Source organism: Brassica napus, chromosome C3 (genome assembly GCF_020379485.1).
Source record: "Brassica napus cultivar Da-Ae chromosome C3, Da-Ae, whole genome shotgun sequence".
Lineage (NCBI taxonomy): Eukaryota > Viridiplantae > Streptophyta > Magnoliopsida > Brassicales > Brassicaceae > Brassica > Brassica napus.
Genome location: NC_063446.1, coordinates 35364232 through 35382619, shown reverse-complemented (window position 1 = coordinate 35382619; position 18388 = coordinate 35364232). Strand labels below are relative to the sequence as shown.

The 18388-nt window shown below is 32.1% G+C and overlaps 2 protein-coding genes and 2 long non-coding RNA genes across 5 annotated transcripts; 2 read left to right on the top strand and 2 right to left on the bottom strand.

The window, feature by feature from the left end:
* Positions 1-1560: 1560 nt before the first annotated feature.
* Positions 1561-3821, bottom strand: LOC106405329 (3-ketoacyl-CoA synthase 18-like). Its single transcript, XM_013845890.3, has one exon. It carries the CDS (start codon positions 2950-2952, stop codon positions 1561-1563), a length of 1392 nt encoding a protein of 463 aa, XP_013701344.1. The 5' UTR covers positions 2953-3821.
* A 77-nt stretch (positions 3822-3898) lies between these two features.
* LOC106406492 (plastid division protein PDV2-like) lies at positions 3899-5244 on the top strand. Its single transcript, XM_013847171.3, has 2 exons — positions 3899-4245; positions 4458-5244. Exons 1-2 carry the CDS (start codon positions 3946-3948, stop codon positions 5070-5072), a joined length of 915 nt encoding a protein of 304 aa, XP_013702625.1. The 5' UTR covers positions 3899-3945; the 3' UTR covers positions 5073-5244.
* Positions 5245-13540: 8296 nt separating this feature from the next.
* Positions 13541-14491, bottom strand: LOC125583716. The gene is made up of 2 exons (XR_007320770.1): positions 14351-14491; positions 13541-14278 (listed from the first exon to the last, which is right to left on the bottom strand). It is a non-coding gene; the product is annotated as an uncharacterized LOC125583716 (long non-coding RNA).
* Positions 14492-14506: 15 nt separating this feature from the next.
* LOC125583715 lies at positions 14507-15766 on the top strand. 2 transcript variants are annotated; one of them, XR_007320769.1, is made up of 3 exons: positions 14507-14666; positions 14795-15218; positions 15291-15766. It is a non-coding gene; the product is annotated as an uncharacterized LOC125583715 (long non-coding RNA). The 2 variants fall into 2 exon arrangements; XR_007320768.1 differs by having other exon boundaries at positions 14795-15766.
* The last annotated feature ends 2622 nt before the right edge of the window (positions 15767-18388 follow it).

Sequence of the window (18388 nt, the reverse complement as noted above, 5' to 3'; positions counted from 1 at the left end):
GCTAAAATCATTAGCATTCTAGTGTATATATCTGGTTCCCTTGTTATTGTTCTTTATAATATACCCTGAACAAATAAGCAAAGCCTTCTTCTACAACTTATTTGCAATCTAAGCTTAGCAGCCGCTAGTATGTGATGTTTATATGAAAACGTCGACTTGAATTCATGGAAGCATAACCAGAGAATTTCACTCATTACAGTCAGATATTGGTGAGGCATGAAACCTTATAACTAAGTTTGAGTACTGACTCTTACCTTATCTCAAACTCAGTAAATATATAACATTGTTTCTTTGATACATCATTGGGTTCATGTTTCTCCAAACATAAGGATTGCAACAAGTGATTAAACCACCATGAAAAAGGACAACTTGATAAGAAAGAAAAGAGAAATGAGAGAGATGATGACAACTAAAATTACCTAATTCTAATCTTAATTAACCTAAAAATAAACCATATTCGAAATTAATGTAAACCGGACGAAATTGAACATTAAATTAAGTTTGGTTTACATAAACCAAGATTTCCGTCAATAAATCTGCCATAACATAAATTAAAAAGTCTGTCACCACATAAACAAAAAGTTTACTAACAATTTTAAGTCGGATATATAAATCTGCCGTAAGAAAATAAGTCGAACATAATAAAATAAGTTGACCACAAAAATCTACCATTTATAACAAATCTACTACCTCATTCGACAAACATATTCTTAAAAATTTGTTTTCTATTCAAATCGGATAATTAACTCTGCCGTGGAAACAAATCTAACGTTTCAAAAAAAGTCTGACACCACTTTAACGGTAGATTTTTTTTCTATATAGATTTTATAAATAGACTTATTATTTGACAGATTTATTTTTTGAAAACAAATCTGCCGTCGATCAAAAGTTAAGGATATTTTGGTAATGCTTTTTTTTTTTGTTACAAATATGGACAAGAGAAATTTCGACCAGAAAAATATTCTAATAATTGTCAAAAAAATATGAGTCATTCTAGTAATAACACAATTAATTTGTGTCATTTAAGTAAACTTCCCATAATTTTTTTCCTTACTAAAATATTTGTTAACATCAATCATATTTTGATATTATTGTAAACTAACTTTTTATCTATTAAAATTAAATCATATTTTGAAAATAACATTTACTTAATGTGTAACTAGAGTTTGACCTATAGGTTCGTGCGGATATTTTTTATTTTATAAATATAGAACTTTAATATTATCATAAAAATTTGAATATATTATTTACATTTAGTTTGGAAGATTATATGATTTTTGAAATTTTGTTACCAAATTAATTCAATATTTTATAAAAATATATTTGAATTTTTGGTAAGTTTTTTTATATTTTTCTCAAAAGATTTTGTTATAATTAAAATAAACATTAAATTTATAACTAAAATTGATTTGTCATTAATATTATTAATTAATTATAAAAAATTCAAACTTTTCTAGTAACATTATTTGTAAATAATACATGAACTAAAGGTTAGAGAAACAAGTGGACAGATGCATGCATACTGGAGATCAACCTTATTAATTATTAACTTTGAGAGAATCAAAGATCAAGCTTAACCGGGTATTTGTCAATGCAATGTTCCCAAGGACTATTAACCGACGGGTTAACATTGCGTAAAGCCACCCACACCGCACTATTACACTTAAAACCCGAACCTAAAGCAATCTGCCAAGCTTTGTCCCCTTTTTTCATCCTACCTTTAGCCTCCGTATAAGCCAACTCATACCAAATAGAACTCGAAGAAGTATTACCAAACCTATGCAAAGTTGATCTAGATGGCTCCACGTCAACCGGAGATAGCCCCAACCTCTTCCCGAGCTCATCGATCAGAGCTCTCCCACCCGCGTGGATACAGAAATGATCAATGGCACGCTTAAAATCCGGAACATAGTGTTTAATCTTGTCGTCGAAGTACTTCTTGCGTATATATGTCTTGAAAAACAGGAGCTTCTCGCTCACGGGGAGAACCAACGGACCCAAAGTGGCTATGTTTTTGGTAATGGTTCTCCCAGCAACAGAGGTTATGTCTTTAGTCAATGAAATGCCAGTTTTGCCCTTGTCATCATCTTCTTGTTGCACACATCTAAAAGATTTGTCATCCGCTCCCGTGTGTGTCCGAACCGTGTGGAGCAGTTTATACTTGGAACGTCTCCTGTCTCCCGGTTTGTTTGAGAGCAATATCGCGGCCCCACCTAGACGAAACAAGCAGTTTGCGACAATCATTGATTTGTTGTCACCTGCGTACGCGTTGCGGCTGATATTCTCTGTGCTCACCACAAGAGCGTAAGTGTTCTTATGGACTTGCAACAAGTCCTTTGCGAGATCGATGGCAATGACGCCTGCGCTGCAGCCCATACCGCCAAGATTGATGCTTTTGATGTTGCTCCTGAGCTTGTACTTGTTCACAACCATCGCTGAGAGCGAAGGAGTCGGGTTAAACGTGCTTGAGTTGAGGATGATTATACCGATCTCGCGCGTGTTGACTTTGGTGTTGGTTAAGAGATTGTCTATGGCGTCGAAGATGACTTGTTCTGTCTCCTCACGCGCCGCCGCCATGGTCTGGAGAGGTGGGACGCTATGAAGTGCATTTGGAATGTAGGTCTCGTCCCCCAGACCTGAACGTTCAAGAACCCTATAAAAGAAGTCCAAAGACGACGTCTCGCCCAGTGAACTCAGGAAAGGATTTATTTCAAGATTCTTGTTGATATTGATCTTTTGATGCGCAGGAGGAAGATGGCAGGAGTAGTCGACGAGGTAAACAGGTCTAGGTCGGGTCAAGAAGTAGACGGTTGACCCGAAAGTGAAAATCGCAAATAGAATGTTTAGGGTTAGGCTTGATGCTTTAGTGGCCACAAGTGCTATTAATGGGAGCAAACAGAGCTTGAAAAAGTGGGTTATGAGGTAATGGTAAATAAGCTTTACGTTAGCCATTAGAGAGTATGTGAGAACAAAGAAAGAAAGGGTAGGGAGGTACTCTCTTCTATCTCACCTCTTATTTCTGCACTCAGCTCCTAGCTCTATTCACATGCAAATACTTTATAGAGACGAGCATGCAAAACCTGCAAATATTTTATTTCCTATCTGACATGTTAAGGAATCTTCAAATTGCATTCACTCTACCAGAAACGTAATCAAGATTATAATATATAAATTTGATATATAAAAATTAATATAATAATATATTATAAAATTTGTATGCATTTGTGAGTTACTTGAATTCCAACACAAGTTTCTTGGGGGTCAAAAATTAATTTTGACCAAATATTTCATTAATTTACTTCAATTTACACAAAATTAGTAATCTATTAAATTTTGGATCACATCACATATCTTCTTTAGTTCTTCCACTAGATAATTTTGATGAGTTATAAAGATTTATTAATATATTAGAAAACGATAAAGCCAGTGATTAGTCATGTGGTTTTGTTCTAGTACGTACGACGCTACAATACTAACAAATCCCCAAAACAAGAAAGAGCACAAATAGGTTGAGGGTTTAAGAACATGTTTATCCCTATTATCTCTAATTGGTTTCTTAATAACTTTTTAATTAATAAAAGTAACCTAAGAATTTTAGTTAAGAAATTCCCATTTTGAATGGTCCAATGGGAGTTTCTTAACTAAGAGTTCTTAAAAAAATGAAACTTTTTCGATTCAAATGAGAAGTAATACACACATAAAAGTCATCAATAGATAGGATCTCTAAAACTTGAACCAACAAATCAAACAAAAGGCTAGTCCAAAACTACCTAGTTAACTACTAAAAGGTAATGCAAACAAGGATCATCTATATCGACAACCAAACAATGACAAAATCAATCGACAACCAAACATAACTAGTAATCAATTAAAAAAATATTGTGTCCTTTTTTGCTGACACGTAATGAAAATCCCACTTCAAAACTCTCCTTCACTCGCCTGAAAATGGAAGACGAAGAAGGCATCGGGTTGATTTTAGCCAGAGCTACCGAGCTCAGGCTCAAGATCACCGATTGTATCGACAGCTCCAGCCCCGCCGTCAGCGACGACGGCCACGGCGGCGGCGGAAACGAGCTTTCTTTTCCCAGAGAAGGAAAGAAGGATGAGACTATTGCGAATCAAGATAAGGATTTTGACTCAATCAGCTCTGGAGATGTAGAGGAGGAGGAAGAAGAAGCTGATGAACAGCTTCTGCGTATCCGCGATGCTCTAGAATCCCTAGAGTCTCAGCTTGCTGCTTTACAGGTTCTAAAACCCTAGATTTTCTCTGCTTCTATGGCTTTTTGTCCCAATTAGCCAAAACCAGACCAATTGTGAATTTTCATTGTTTAAGGAACTCAAAGTTTGTGGCTTTTAACTGAAACATTGATTGGGTCTGAATTGGTTTCACTGTCTTAATCTCAGTTAATAAGACCTATCTATCATTGTATTGATTGGTTTTCTTGTAATGAAACCAGAATCTACGGCAAAGACAACAATACGAGAAGCAAGTGGCACTCTCTGAGATTGATTACAGCAGGAAGGTGTTGCTTGAGAAGCTCAAGGACTACAAAGGGAAAGAGCTTCAAGTACTACGCGAGGCTTCGACTTTTGCTGGCGAAAGAGTTGACTATGAGAACGATCTTCTCCTTCCTCCTTACCCTGTTCATCCTCCTCTCTCCCTCGGTTTAGATAACAACAATAATGGCTACCTACCTCATTTACCGTCTAAGCAGAAGATATCCGATGCAAACGGGTTTGGGTCAGGACACGTGAGAAAGGAAACAGAGGTTGAAAGTCCCCATGGAGTTGTTCGCTTCTTAGGCTCTGTTGCCAAGATCTTGCTTCCAATCATCGGTGTGATTTCAATCTTGTATGCTTCTGGATATGGTCCAGAGATCAGGAAAAGAGGCGCGTCGCTGAAGTTTCTCCCGCAGAGAGTAGTCGGAGGGAAGAGAACATCGAACCAATGTCCTCCAGGGAAAGTTCTAGTGATTGAAGACGGTGAAGCAAGGTGTCTTGTGAAGGAAAGAGTCGAGATACCCTTTCACTCGGTGTTACCGAAACGAGATGTAACTTACGGATACGGTTGAATTGTTAAAACGCCCTACCACTGTAATATTATTATCAATGCCTCCTGAGTTCAGTGTGTAAAGTTTCAACCTTTTGTCTCTCTTTAGATGGGACTTTATTTTAAAAAGCCCTAGAACCTTATCAAAAAAATTCTAATATGCCCCAGTTCTAAAAAGATTTTCTTTTTGAATATTTTTAAATCAGAAAACGAGTAAAAGACATCTAATAAGGACTTAATGAATTTGAATAATTACAAACCCAGCCATGGTTCAATCGGATTATCCAAATCCAAACCTAAAACATATGGATCTTTCCATCATTTTTTTTCCCATCTGATTTTGAAGGTGTTCAACCCGGATATCGGTTTGGTTTAGGTTTGATTTTTTTCGGTTTTCGGTATTTCGGTTAGTAAAATATAACTACCATTCTAAATCCATATTTACTTTGGTTCGGTTCGATTTATATACCGTCGGTTTTCGGTTTATTCGGTTTTATACCAAAAAAACATAATTATTTAGTTTAAGATCATATAAAATAAATTTTAGAGTCATATTGTCAACACGGTCATTTATTAAAAATATATTACATGTTCAAATAAATGAACAAAAAAGTAAAAATGCTTCTACCATCAAATAAAATAATCAAATCTATAATTAAAATCAGAACCTGAAATTTTGAAAATAAAAATATGAAACAAAACAGAAACATGAAAGAAAAGTTTTTCCACTCTTCCATATTTAGTGTTCATTAAAGTCATACTTTTTCGATTGAACATGAAACTCTGTTTGTTTATGGATAAGAAAAAAGTTATGAAAATTTTCCATTAATTATTTTCTATCAAATTTATAATCTTCATATTAATTTAGTGAATACTAAAATAAAGCAAAAAAATAAAAAAAAACTTAAAAATAAGATGTCTGAATTGCGATGTATTGTTATTTAATTATAGTTCAATTGTTTTACAAATTGTTCTTTATTACTATAACATTATGGTAATATTTATTAACACAAATTTAACTTATATAACAAATAGATATTCATGTATTGTTATAAAATAGATACATATTTACATGTTTCTACTTTTAGTCGGTTTTGTTCGGTTTAATCGGTTATATACCAAACCATATCCAAATCCTACGGTTTTTATAAAATTATATCCATTCAGTTTATATGGTATTCCTGATGCAGATAAATACTTGGGACAATTGTTATTTGTTATGAACTATTACGTAGATGTCCATATAGGTCCATAAGCTCATCTTCTAGAGGTTTTAAACTAGTCTTGTCTTTCTATATATATGTATCGTGGTCTATGAAATAATAATAAGATTAACCAATTTCCTCTTTCTTTCGATTCACAACACTTCGAAAAATCTAAAACCCTAGCCATGAAAAAAAGAAAAAAAAATTCCTCATAGCTTATGACGTCATCTTCGTTTCGCTCTTAGACGGGGTCTTCGTATCCATCTTTGACGCCTTCGATTGATGTTGCTACCACTACCTATCAAGATAAGGATTACTCTCTATACTTTAATATCATACTTAATCGATCATGCTTTAACCAATTATTTAGATCTGATTATTATGTTATTATGAGAGAATCGTTTGTTGGTCATGTTTCTTTTTCGTTTGTTTGCTCAAAATTTAATTACTCGAGATGCTATTGCTTTGAACGACTTGGTTTGACTGGTGCTCTTTTATACTCATAAAGTAGCTAATCGCGTAGTCAACTTTCTGAAATATATTGTATCGTTATTGATCTGGTTTTATTAATTTAATAAATCACCAGAGAGAATAAGTAGTCTTTTGATAACAGAACGGCTTTGTATTATACTTCGATTATAGCATTCAGATTAATTTTATGACTGTCAATGGTTGTCCATCTGTTAAAGATGACTAGTTTAATTTAATTTTACAGGCAATTTGTATGGCTTATTGTTAATAGGTTTGGTTATCAAGAGCCCTTCTTTGTTATTTACTGTTTTATTATGAAAATCAATCGGTTTGATTATAAGTTATAACCATCACCGCTTAACTCACTATTTTTATTGTTGATACTGTGAACTAAAAGTTAGAATCTATAACTACAATTAAAACCTACGAATCATTTCTTGTTATAGTTGATACTCTTTATTGTCATGTGTTGATGTTACACGTCAGTATATATGGTTATTGTTTCATTACTTAATTCATTCATACAGTTAACACATGACATAGTCATGGTATTATTATTCACATATATACTTTGTTCTTTTAGCAATATAATATGAGTCTGAGTTTGACCTATTGCTGTGAATACAATAAATGATATTATTTTATATGAGTGGTTCTTGTTTCTCACTAATTTATATTTCACCAGTTGATACATTTTTTTTTTTTAAACAAAATGATTAAACCGGATCTATTAAAGACACAGACCTAACTCCCGGGTGAGAGGTGCAACCCACGGATGGATCCTCTCCCGGATATTCAAATGGGCCGTAAGCATGAATCCATATCTGCGTGGCCACATGTGGAGCTAATAATTTCGCACTAGAGGAAAGTCGATCCCTAGTCTAGACCAAAAAGGCAACTCCTCCTCTAGTGGAGCCATGGTTACCAGTTGATACATTCGTCGAACTTCATGTACAAGTAATAATATGCGTCTTCTATCATGTTTATGGTTTCATATGCATTACAGTGTATTTGTTCTAGCGGTTCTCTAGTCATTATTCTTTATGCTTGATTTAAAATCATATTTGTATATTATGCCGCTCATTCCTTTTATATGTTTGGTCTCTAGTCCATAGATTAACGAATATTATTCTTTTGAATACTACACATGTTTTATGTATTGTTAGTAATAGTATTGGGATAATGCCACAGAATTAATTTTGATATTATATATTGATGTTTACTAACATATCAATATAGCCATGTTTTATGAACAGTTTTAAATATTGCAGGGTTATGTATATTTGAGATTCTACCTGGCTGAAAGACAGAAAATGTTTTAAAGATCATCTTCATGCCAGATTTCCAATTCATGTTTTACTTCTACTATCGAGATAAGTTTATATTCCCTATCATGCTTAATAATAATTTATAGTCAAATAAAGCTTTGATTAAATAAATTAATTATACATGTCATTTGAGTCGTTTAAATATTTTGTTGAAAAGTTAATCAATATAATCTAAAAATGATTAATGGCATGATAGTAAAAAGATAGTGAATAAAATAATTATTATATGAATATTATTTATTTCTAAAATAACATGTTTATGATAATATATATCTCTATATAATTTGACATATGTGTTTTACGTTATAGTTTATTACCATTAAATATATGAGAATTTTAAGTTTAAGACTTGACCTTAAAATATCCATAAATTTTTGGACAACAATCCAAAAAGGTATAATCATCTTAATGTGATTATATAAAGCTCATTATTTATTTTGCTTCTGGAGATTATAATACCCGAAGTCTATAAATAAATCTCAACTATGTTGGATGTTAAGTTTAAAAGCAAAATTTCTCGAAGAAATTTTTTATGATGCATATATATTGGAAAATAAATTTTTCATACATGTAATGTTGTCCAGCAGACACATGATTGAGAAAAGAGATTAAACAAGTTTATACGTGTATCTTGTCTCCTTGAGACTCATAAAATAACGAGCTATTGGCGTAAGATGATAAATCACGTCTAGTTGATTATGATCCATTCTCTTGAAGAGAATATGAAATTTTATATTGAGAAAGAAAATCAACATTGGTCAAGAAAGTATAAAAGTGATTGTAGATGTGAATATGGATATAAATAAGGTCAAGATCCAAAGAGTTTCTTTTTAGAACTCATACTCTCACTTGAAGTTGAGAAAATAAAGATGATAATAAAGAATATATATGATTCATTCATCTAAAGATTGAAAGAAAATTATTGTGAGTACAATGTCTAGTAGTATCAAGATTATTGGAAGCTTTAGAGGAGCAGATACATGCTTGCTTATGGGAACGCAACTTAAAATCGTTAATGCGTTATATTTTTCTAAATTTCAAAAGTCAAAAGAATCTAAGATATAACACATGACCTTAAGTTGGGTATGTTGTTGATTCTAAAATGGGATTAAATTCTAAATATATGAACTTGAAGTGTCATTATCTCGAGGGGGAGAATTAGAGAATCCCACATCTCTAGTAAGTGAACATCGAGAAGTATGTTCAAACTGGAAATATATTTAAAGAGTCATTTATAAAATAACACCATGAGATTTAGAATCTAATATTCTTGAGACAACAAGTAAATGGAAATGTTGAATATCTTTAATCAGAAGTATTACCAAGGCACTATTGTATTGTACTACACAATGATTAAAAATGGAGATAAATGTAATAGTAAACAATAAGTTTACCAAAAAGGTAATGTTTGGCAAACCGGTTCTGCCGTCCCGGGTTAGTAATTAAGCGAAAGACAATCATATGGACATTCGTTAAAGAACCAGAAGATTCTTACCAATAATCTGTTATATGCTGCTTGCGTACAAGGAAATATAATAATATGGTTCTCACCAGCTGAATAGATATGGAATCTATTTATACAAGGAGATGTTTGTGGACTTGATCACAACCCACTGGTGGACTGATCATCCACCATATGTTAATAATTAAAACATCGATAAGAAGGTCGTATGTATCCTTGTCACATATTCGCAACCTGATGTTTGCGAGACCTATTGGTAATACTGGTGAATTCACAACCCCTTGATAATTATTTTATGCATGTGGAGATACATGATGAACATCTCGTAGCTAATGTTCATACTTAAGACGCAGCAGTACTGATTCGCATAATGCCAAAGAGTTCTTAAGAACTCTCCCCATCAAATTTGTTTTGGGTCAAGAAACAAAGATCCCCATCTAGAGAATTTGGATAATTTGTAGTTGCTCCATCACACCGCAAAAATATGGGACCTCGAAAGAGGTTATTAATATGTTAGATATGATTTCCATTGATGATATTTTATAAATTTTATTTAAAGACTCATAGTTAGTCTATCCAACACTAAGAGGAGAAAATAAACAGCTGGAGAATAAATGAGTTGGATGAATTATCATTGATCATCGGAGTAAAGAGCGTAAATAGTAGTCCAAAATGAATGTATGGAGATAATTCTATTACAAAGATTAGCTTATGAGTTGCCAGGCTCATTTACTGACCCTAAGAAAGTGATTAAGTCACAAGTACCAGCTGTAAATGCTCCAATTAAAATGGATGTCCCAGAAGGACAGTATCAAACTGCTAATGAGTCTAAAGAGCGCTTGAAGCGTGAAAGACCTATCGGTTCCAAATAAAATAATCCTCGGAAAAGAAAAAGAGCATGAATGAGAATGGCATAATCGAGGAATGAAAAATTAAGGATCTCGAAAAGAGATAGAAAACATGACAAGAAAGAATTCAGGTACCTGAGAATAAAAAAATCTCAAATAGCTATGTCATGTCTGGAACAATATGAACCGATATCAAATCGACGTCGTGAATACTTATGCATGCAATGTAGCAGTTGATGAGAATGAAGATCATGAAACATCTATTAAAAAGTGTACACAAAGAGAATGATAGTCCAAAATGGAAATAAGCAATAGATAAAGGGTTAAATCTCTTGCAAAGAGAAGGGAATTCAGACCGATAGTCCGTACACCTAATAGTGCAAAACCAGTGGCACACAAATGAGTCTTTATCTGAAAGAGTGAATGAGATGATGAATAGTTGTGAGATGCAAAAGAGTAGTTGCACAAGAGTTCTCACAAAGACCTGAAATTGTTATAAGAAACACATCATTATGTGGTGGAAGCATCAACTTTCAAGTTTCTTTAGTCTGGCAACAAAGAAAAAGAATTAAGAGCCACTGGAATGATAAATTGCAAGAAGCAGTAAACCCCATAAGGATTTGGACTGCTAGAAGCAGTAAGTGCTAGTTCTCGAGAACATTTCCACGTGAGTATATTGAGAATATATGTGAAAATAATTATTGGTCATGAGTACCATAATATTGGAAAATTTACTGATCTCTTTCATGATTGAAAGATGTGATTTCGTATGACAAGAAAGATAGTCATAATTGTAACTTTTACGAGAATCAAAAGGATAACTCGTATGTATAAGTATGCATAATGTGAAGGTTTAGAAGATTGTCAAAAAAAAAAAAAATTGAATACAGAGTCCTAAAAGACCAAGATATGATATTTGTGTGAAAGAGATACTACAGACCATAAGTCCAAAGGTCTAAAAGATTATCTGACAATCAAACGAGCTTATTCACTAAGGATATGCTTATAGCAATTCCTAAAAGGATGATATATATGATGAGAATACATTTCCCAAAGATGATGCTTCCAAGGGGAGAATATGATGATGTGTGTGGTTGTACTCTTTTTCCTTATCATGGTTTTGTCCCATTGGGTTTTCCATGTCAAGGTTTTAACGAGGCAACAAAGAACACGCAAATGATAGATACCTTGAGAGGAATGTTATCACTTAAGTGATAAAGATATATTTGAGACTAAGAGAAGGAGAAAATGAGATAGATCAATCATACTTGAAGAAGAATCAATGTATGAACACATTCCATTCTTGAGACAGAATCGAAGGTCAAAATTTTTCCAATCAAAGGGGACCTTTTAGATGGAATTAAAATATGAAATTTGTGTCCAGAGAAAGATCTTTGAGTCTATTTTCATCTCCAATTTGAATCAAGTCATTCTCCATTATAGAACTCGAGATATGACTGTTTTCGTGGGACATGTACAAGCTGTCTCAGATACCTAATATCGTATGATATTCAAAATACCGCTCGGTATTTTCATCTTACCAGAGCCAGATCGATGCCTAAAATTAGAAATGGATTTTACCTCCGATTTACAAGTGGTTTGAAGTCATTTTATACTACGGTCATCAAGGTATTCAAGTTTCAGTGAGGAGTGTCAAATCTGCCAAGAGAAATGAACTGGTCCAAGCTCAAGACAAAGAAGTTAATTCATCACATTGGATTGTGTCATATCAGATATCTCAAGTTATGTTCTCATCAGGGGAAGTAGATGCGCGCTGCACTCTTTTGCCCTTAACTATAGTTTTTCCCACTGAGTTTTCCTAGTAAAGTTTTTAATGAGGCATCATCTTATGCGTTTTAGGATTTATTTTGTATAATGGACATCCAAAGGTGAGTGTTATGAACTATTATGTGGATGTCCATATAGGCCCATAAGCTCATCTTCTAGAGGTTCTAAACCCTACTCTTGTATTCATATATATATGTATCATGGTCTATGGAATAATAATAAGATTAACCGATTCCCTCTTTCTCTCGATTCACAACATTATTTATTTTATTAGTTTTTAGATAATTATCTTTATTATTTTAGGATTTTATGGTTTTCTTATATATAGCCGTTTAGGCTTAAATTTGTATTCAGATTATTTATATTGATATTTTATAAAGAGTTTTTGTTAAGCACTGAGAAGAGTATTCTCAACCTTGTTTTCGGTAGATCTGTGGATCTCAACGAGTTCAAGAAAGCAACGTCTCCTAGGTATTCTCAGAATCAATAGGTTACTTGCATTATCGTAGCTTACGCTACATCAGGTGGTATCAGAGCTGGTGTTTTGGTGTCTTAATCAAAACTCGATTCTGGATCATGGAGAATTTGTTCGTGGAAAGTGAAGTAATTATTTACAAAGAAATTACTGGTCCTGCCATCTATGATCGATATGGTGAGGACATGATGATGCTCGAGCCCATTGATTTTGTTTTCAGCAAGGATGCATTCATGACCACAAAAGCATACGTGAGAGATGTCATGAGTGCAATCAAAATTGAAAGTAAATGCACTACACGTGCATTGGAAGATTGGGAATCGTTTGGCTACTCATTGATCAAGGCATTAAAAATTAAAGAGTTGTGTGACTACACGGTGGTTCTAGAAAAATACATTGAAGACATATTCATTCAGATGAATAATTCAAAGATGTATCAAGGGTGGAATCAACGAGCAAAGAAGATAAAAGAAAAACAATATCTACAGAAGAACAAGATTTGAGGGTTAATCTTTTCCAACCCGGAAAGAATGATGAAGATACATATTTGGAATATTTCCAAATATCTTATTGTTTATTTTATTGATTATATTAATTTAGATACTTATCTTTATTGTTTTAGGGTTTTATGGTTTTATTATATATAGTCGTCTAGGCTTAAGTTTCTATGGAGTTGATTGATTATTATTAAAAGTTAAGAGATTTCTCTTTTGTTTCTTGTTTTCGGTAGATTATAGGTGATCTCAACGAATTTAAGAAGACGTTGATTCTTAGGTATTCTTAGACTAAATAAGATTCTTTGTGTTATTCTAGTTTTTCGGGTATTCTTAGAATCAATGGATTTCTAGTTCTATCCTATAAAGCTTCCGCTACATCAACTCTAGACTCATATAACCAAAGCTAAAGACAGTCCTTGACAAAGGAAAATAATATTAATCTTTCTACACTTTTGAACAGCCGAAACTCTTAACGAGAGAGGAAACGATGCAGTGGCCATAACAACGAAACAAAACCAAACTTACTTGAACCTTCAGTTCATGGTACCAAGCCAGAACCAATACGAATAACATCAGAAACCAACCAGAGAAGAACAACAATTGGGGATAAGCTCCCTCCTCAAACAAACCTTCATCAGAAATCTTAATACCCTCAACCTCATTATAATGCTCCAACCATACGAAGCCACTGAGGAACACAAGAGCAAAAGACAAACCGGATAATACACTTATTCAGTGGCCGCGAGAATGACTCTTTCCTAGAATGGGACAAGCAACCTGAAACTTCTCAGAGATGTTAGACATGTTCTACTCTCCACACACCATCACACCACTATCTCGCACCGAAGCTAGAACAAAGGTAAAGAAAGATAAACACTAAAATCCAGACAAGGACGCCTCAGATTCAGCCTTTTTGAAGCTATAAACACATCTGACCCGAGTAAAGATCTCAAAACATGGAGTGAGTTGATGGATTTGGTCACCGGACAAACAAAATCTTACAAGGAGCTAAGTAAAAAACAGAGAAGAAGACGTTTGCAGGTGAACTTCTCCGTACCTCTACAAGATCCGGCGTCTTCTTTGTCATAATCAATTATATCTGTTAGCTCTGGCTGGAGATCTCTTCGGGAACCTCTTCCACCGCAACCAAACAACTACTCAGAAAAAAATCTCTGTCAAACACGAGAAAATCAAGAACAAAAGCAAGCTAAAGGAAAGATTAAGACCGTCGTCGTGGCTGTGTAAGTCCAAGCACGCCAGTCTTAACCAAATCTGAGAAGAGAAGCTGAGTTTTAAGGGAGAAGATGGAACTTTCTCTCTCTGGAGGCTATTCAACTAATTACCTCTCTACCGTGAAAAAATTTGTCAGATCTTTCCATCATTCTCTCACGTTTTTTTTGGGAATTTTAATCTTTTTTTTTCTGAGCTTTCGTTTTCTCTTCAACGGAAAAAAAAATCGCTCAGTTCCATAACTCTGTTTTAATTCAGGCTCTATTCCGACGACGGAACGACTCAATCGTCCCGTTCTTCCTCCTATCAGAGGTATCTTCGTACAATTTTATCTTTGAAACCAACGAATTAATTCAGGCTAAAAATGGTTATGGCGCATTCTCGTTGGTCATATCCAGTGAATTGGTAAGCTAAGCACTTTTAATCATTCGTAACCTTAGATTGTTGTACCGAAGGACGAACGGCTATGCTTGATGTGAGCGCAGTCGCAATTCTCGTGGACGGAGTTGACAACAGAGAGTCGTTCGTCGTCATCGGCGGCAGAGAATTTCGTGGCGGCATTGTTAGCGAAGGAGGCAAGTGCAGTGGAAGACCTCGTATCCTTTCTCGTGCTTCCTTTTTTACTCTCAACTTCTTTTCTAATCCGTCGACAATCGAAACCCCCCAAGGTCAATCGAAACACAGTTGATTTAGTTTGATGAATTTCCTTAATTTTGTGACTGTGTGAATCAGAGAGCGCTTACCCACATTTCACCAGAGGAAGATCCAAACTTTTACACCCATTGAGTCGGAAAATTAGTTTAGCAAGATTGAGTGGTATTAGTATTAAGATAGACACAACAATAGGGAACATAAGCATCTAATGTAAGAAGAAAGTTTGCCTACAGAACAACAAAACCAGCGATACATTTTTCTCTATATTTTGTTTTGTTTCAGGCTTCAAGGCATAGGAAAAGCAGGGAGCATTTTCGGTGAAGTGGTGAAATTACTAAGCATATAAGTTCTGAGACGGAAGCAAACATGAGGATCAAAGAGGCTTTGCCGGGTGGCGACCAGCGTGCTTTGCGAGGAGCGTGTTGTTACTATATATTCAACAATAGATTCTTTCTTCCTGTTGCAGAGTTGTTCCTTGAAAGCATTTCTTCTGATCTTGGCTTTAGTGGTGATACATTAGCTGAAGGTGTTGGATCTTGGATATGTTCCGTATTCAATTATTAATCATGTTCCTGGGCTTGTATGTTACATTGTCTAGGTGGAGCTCTATGCATAAGTAGTTTCGAGTGGATGTCATAGAGAATGCGTTAGTCATGGTTTTACTCGGACCAAGTCATGTGCATTGTGGGCAGTGGCGGTTTTGTTATGTTTTTTTTTTTATTTGTATTCTTAAAATTTTAATATTTTGAATGTGTAAATTTTAATATTTGGGTTTTATAAATTTTTATAAGATTGAAACAGGTTTGGACTAATGGAATCCCCTAGACTATATTTGCGAAGTGATTTTGCCACATGTACTCTCTACAATCAATTTCACAAAACAAATATGACATGACTACTAAAATTGATGACATGGCTTCCGGAAAAATATAACATGGATAATTACATTTAATGTTGATTTATATTTTTGGCAAACTTATTAGAATATGGTAATAATTCATATATTACATTTAATATTGATATTTCTTTTTGGTAAACTTTTTTTAAATATGGTAATAACTCATACATCATCTATAAAATAAATATATTCATATATAACATTTCAAATTTTGAAATGTTATTATTTTTGTATAATTATATAATTTGTATTACTAAAGCTTTCAAAAATTTCTACAATTTTTTAAAAAATTAAATATCTAATTGTAAAATCATTAGTTTCTTATATATATACAAATTTTATAAATATTGTTTAAGCTAAATTTTTTATAATTATACAATTTTTATTAGTTTTATGCAAATTGATTTAATATATATCAAATCTATATTAAATATTAGTAAGAAAATAGTAAAATATATCATATTTAAAAATATTATTTTTAAATATAAATTAGATTTAAAAAATTTCTTACTGCACATGGTGCAGGAAAACACCTAGTACTAGGTATTAGTATATACAAAAAAAAAAATTTGGACTATTGAAAAAATGTCTAAACCTTTAAACAAAAGGGGAAGTAGCACATGTTTTAAACTAATTTTTAGGTATGATTATTAAGAAAACTATTTAAAAAAAAACATTCTTAGACTTAAAAAACTATTAAAAAATTCATTAATTTAAAATGTGAGTATGTTATATACAAAGATAAATAAGACATTTAAGACATGTAAAACATATTTAAAACGTATAAAATATATTTAACATAAATTTGAAAAATATTAAAATAATAATATATTTGCACTTAGTAGTACTCAAGGTAGTAGTAATACTATCTTGTTCATAGTAATACTTTTGCAAATTTTAACATTTATTAGTAATACCACATGAAAAATAAAATATTTCTAGTAAAATCGATGCATTTAATCAGTTTTAGTTCGTATATAATACTTTCGTAGAAACAAATTTTTTTAAATATGTAATTTTCGTGATTCACCTAATTATAACTTCAACATCAAGACATTAAAGATTTTGTGAAAAAGATAAGTTTTCTAACAACTTAAGAAATATTAAAGATTTCATAACTAATTTGATATCTAAACACATATTTAGACATATAATTTCAAAATACATAAGTTATATCTTTTAAAATATAATAAGCCGAAAATATAAAGTTCTTAGAAATATGTATAAACATAGTAGTACAAGTTAATCCAAGGTAGTTTAAGGTAGTTCTAGTAGTGAATATATATCCTTTTCCGTTTAATGAAGAATACAATTTTGATATTTTTACAAAGATTAAAAATGATTTAAATGCATTCATGTTCTTAATAAATACATCTATTTAATCAAAAGTTTTTAAGACGAATATCAAAGAATATTTACATTAATATTAAATTCAAAATAGATATAACTAAATTAGGATTCTTAAAGATTTACTTAAGAAAAAGTGTCTTACTTTTTATGAAACAAAGAGAATATTATTTATAAGTTATATAGATTGTTAAATTCAATTATAAATATAAAATAATAAAATATCTTATTTTAAATTTGAAGGCTATATAAAAGAGATAAAAACTTTAATTAAGGAAAATAATTCATATACACAGTTTCTTAAAAAATATTTTTGAAATTAATGATTGATTAAACTACTATTGAAATATATGTTTTATTAAATTTGTAATTTTGAAAATATTTTCATAACCTAAATTAATATAAATATTTTATTAAATTATGTTTGAAATTGTTGATTAACATATTATTAAAATACATATTTTATTAAATTTGTATTTTTGAAATATTATTGAAATAATTATATAGATATTTTGAAATTAGGTGTTAATTAAAATGTGAAATATCTTATTTTAAATTTGATAAATTTTAAATAAAAGAGATAAAAAATTTAGTTTAGGAAAATAATTATATAAATATTTTCTTAAATTTTATTTTGAAATTAATTGTTTATTTATTGAAATAGTATTGAAATAATTTATTTTGTAATTTAGTTATTTATAAAAAATATTTGAAGATAAATCGAAATTTTTAATTTCGTTTCCATAATTGTTAGTAATATTAAATATTAATAATTCTTTAAAAAAAATAAAAAACGGAAATAAATCTGAAAGAAAAACCCCACTCGTTATAGAAGAATAAGGTGGGATCCACCTGAAAAAATAAAAGAAAAAGAAACAGTCGTGTGGGTCTCGCAACATATGAAAAAAAAAATAATAATAAAGAAAGAAATGGTAAGAAGGGAATGAAGAAAAGAGAAGGTTAGTTAGAAAATAGACGGGGTAACGAGAATAATTTTTTTGTAAGTGGGGTAAATTAGAGTACTTTATATGAGCTACAAGTTTTGTTCTTGATTGTGCCTCTCAGCATATAATCTTAGATGTGAGATCCATTTGCAGGTAGTATATATGTTCTGATATTTAATCAGATGGTTTCA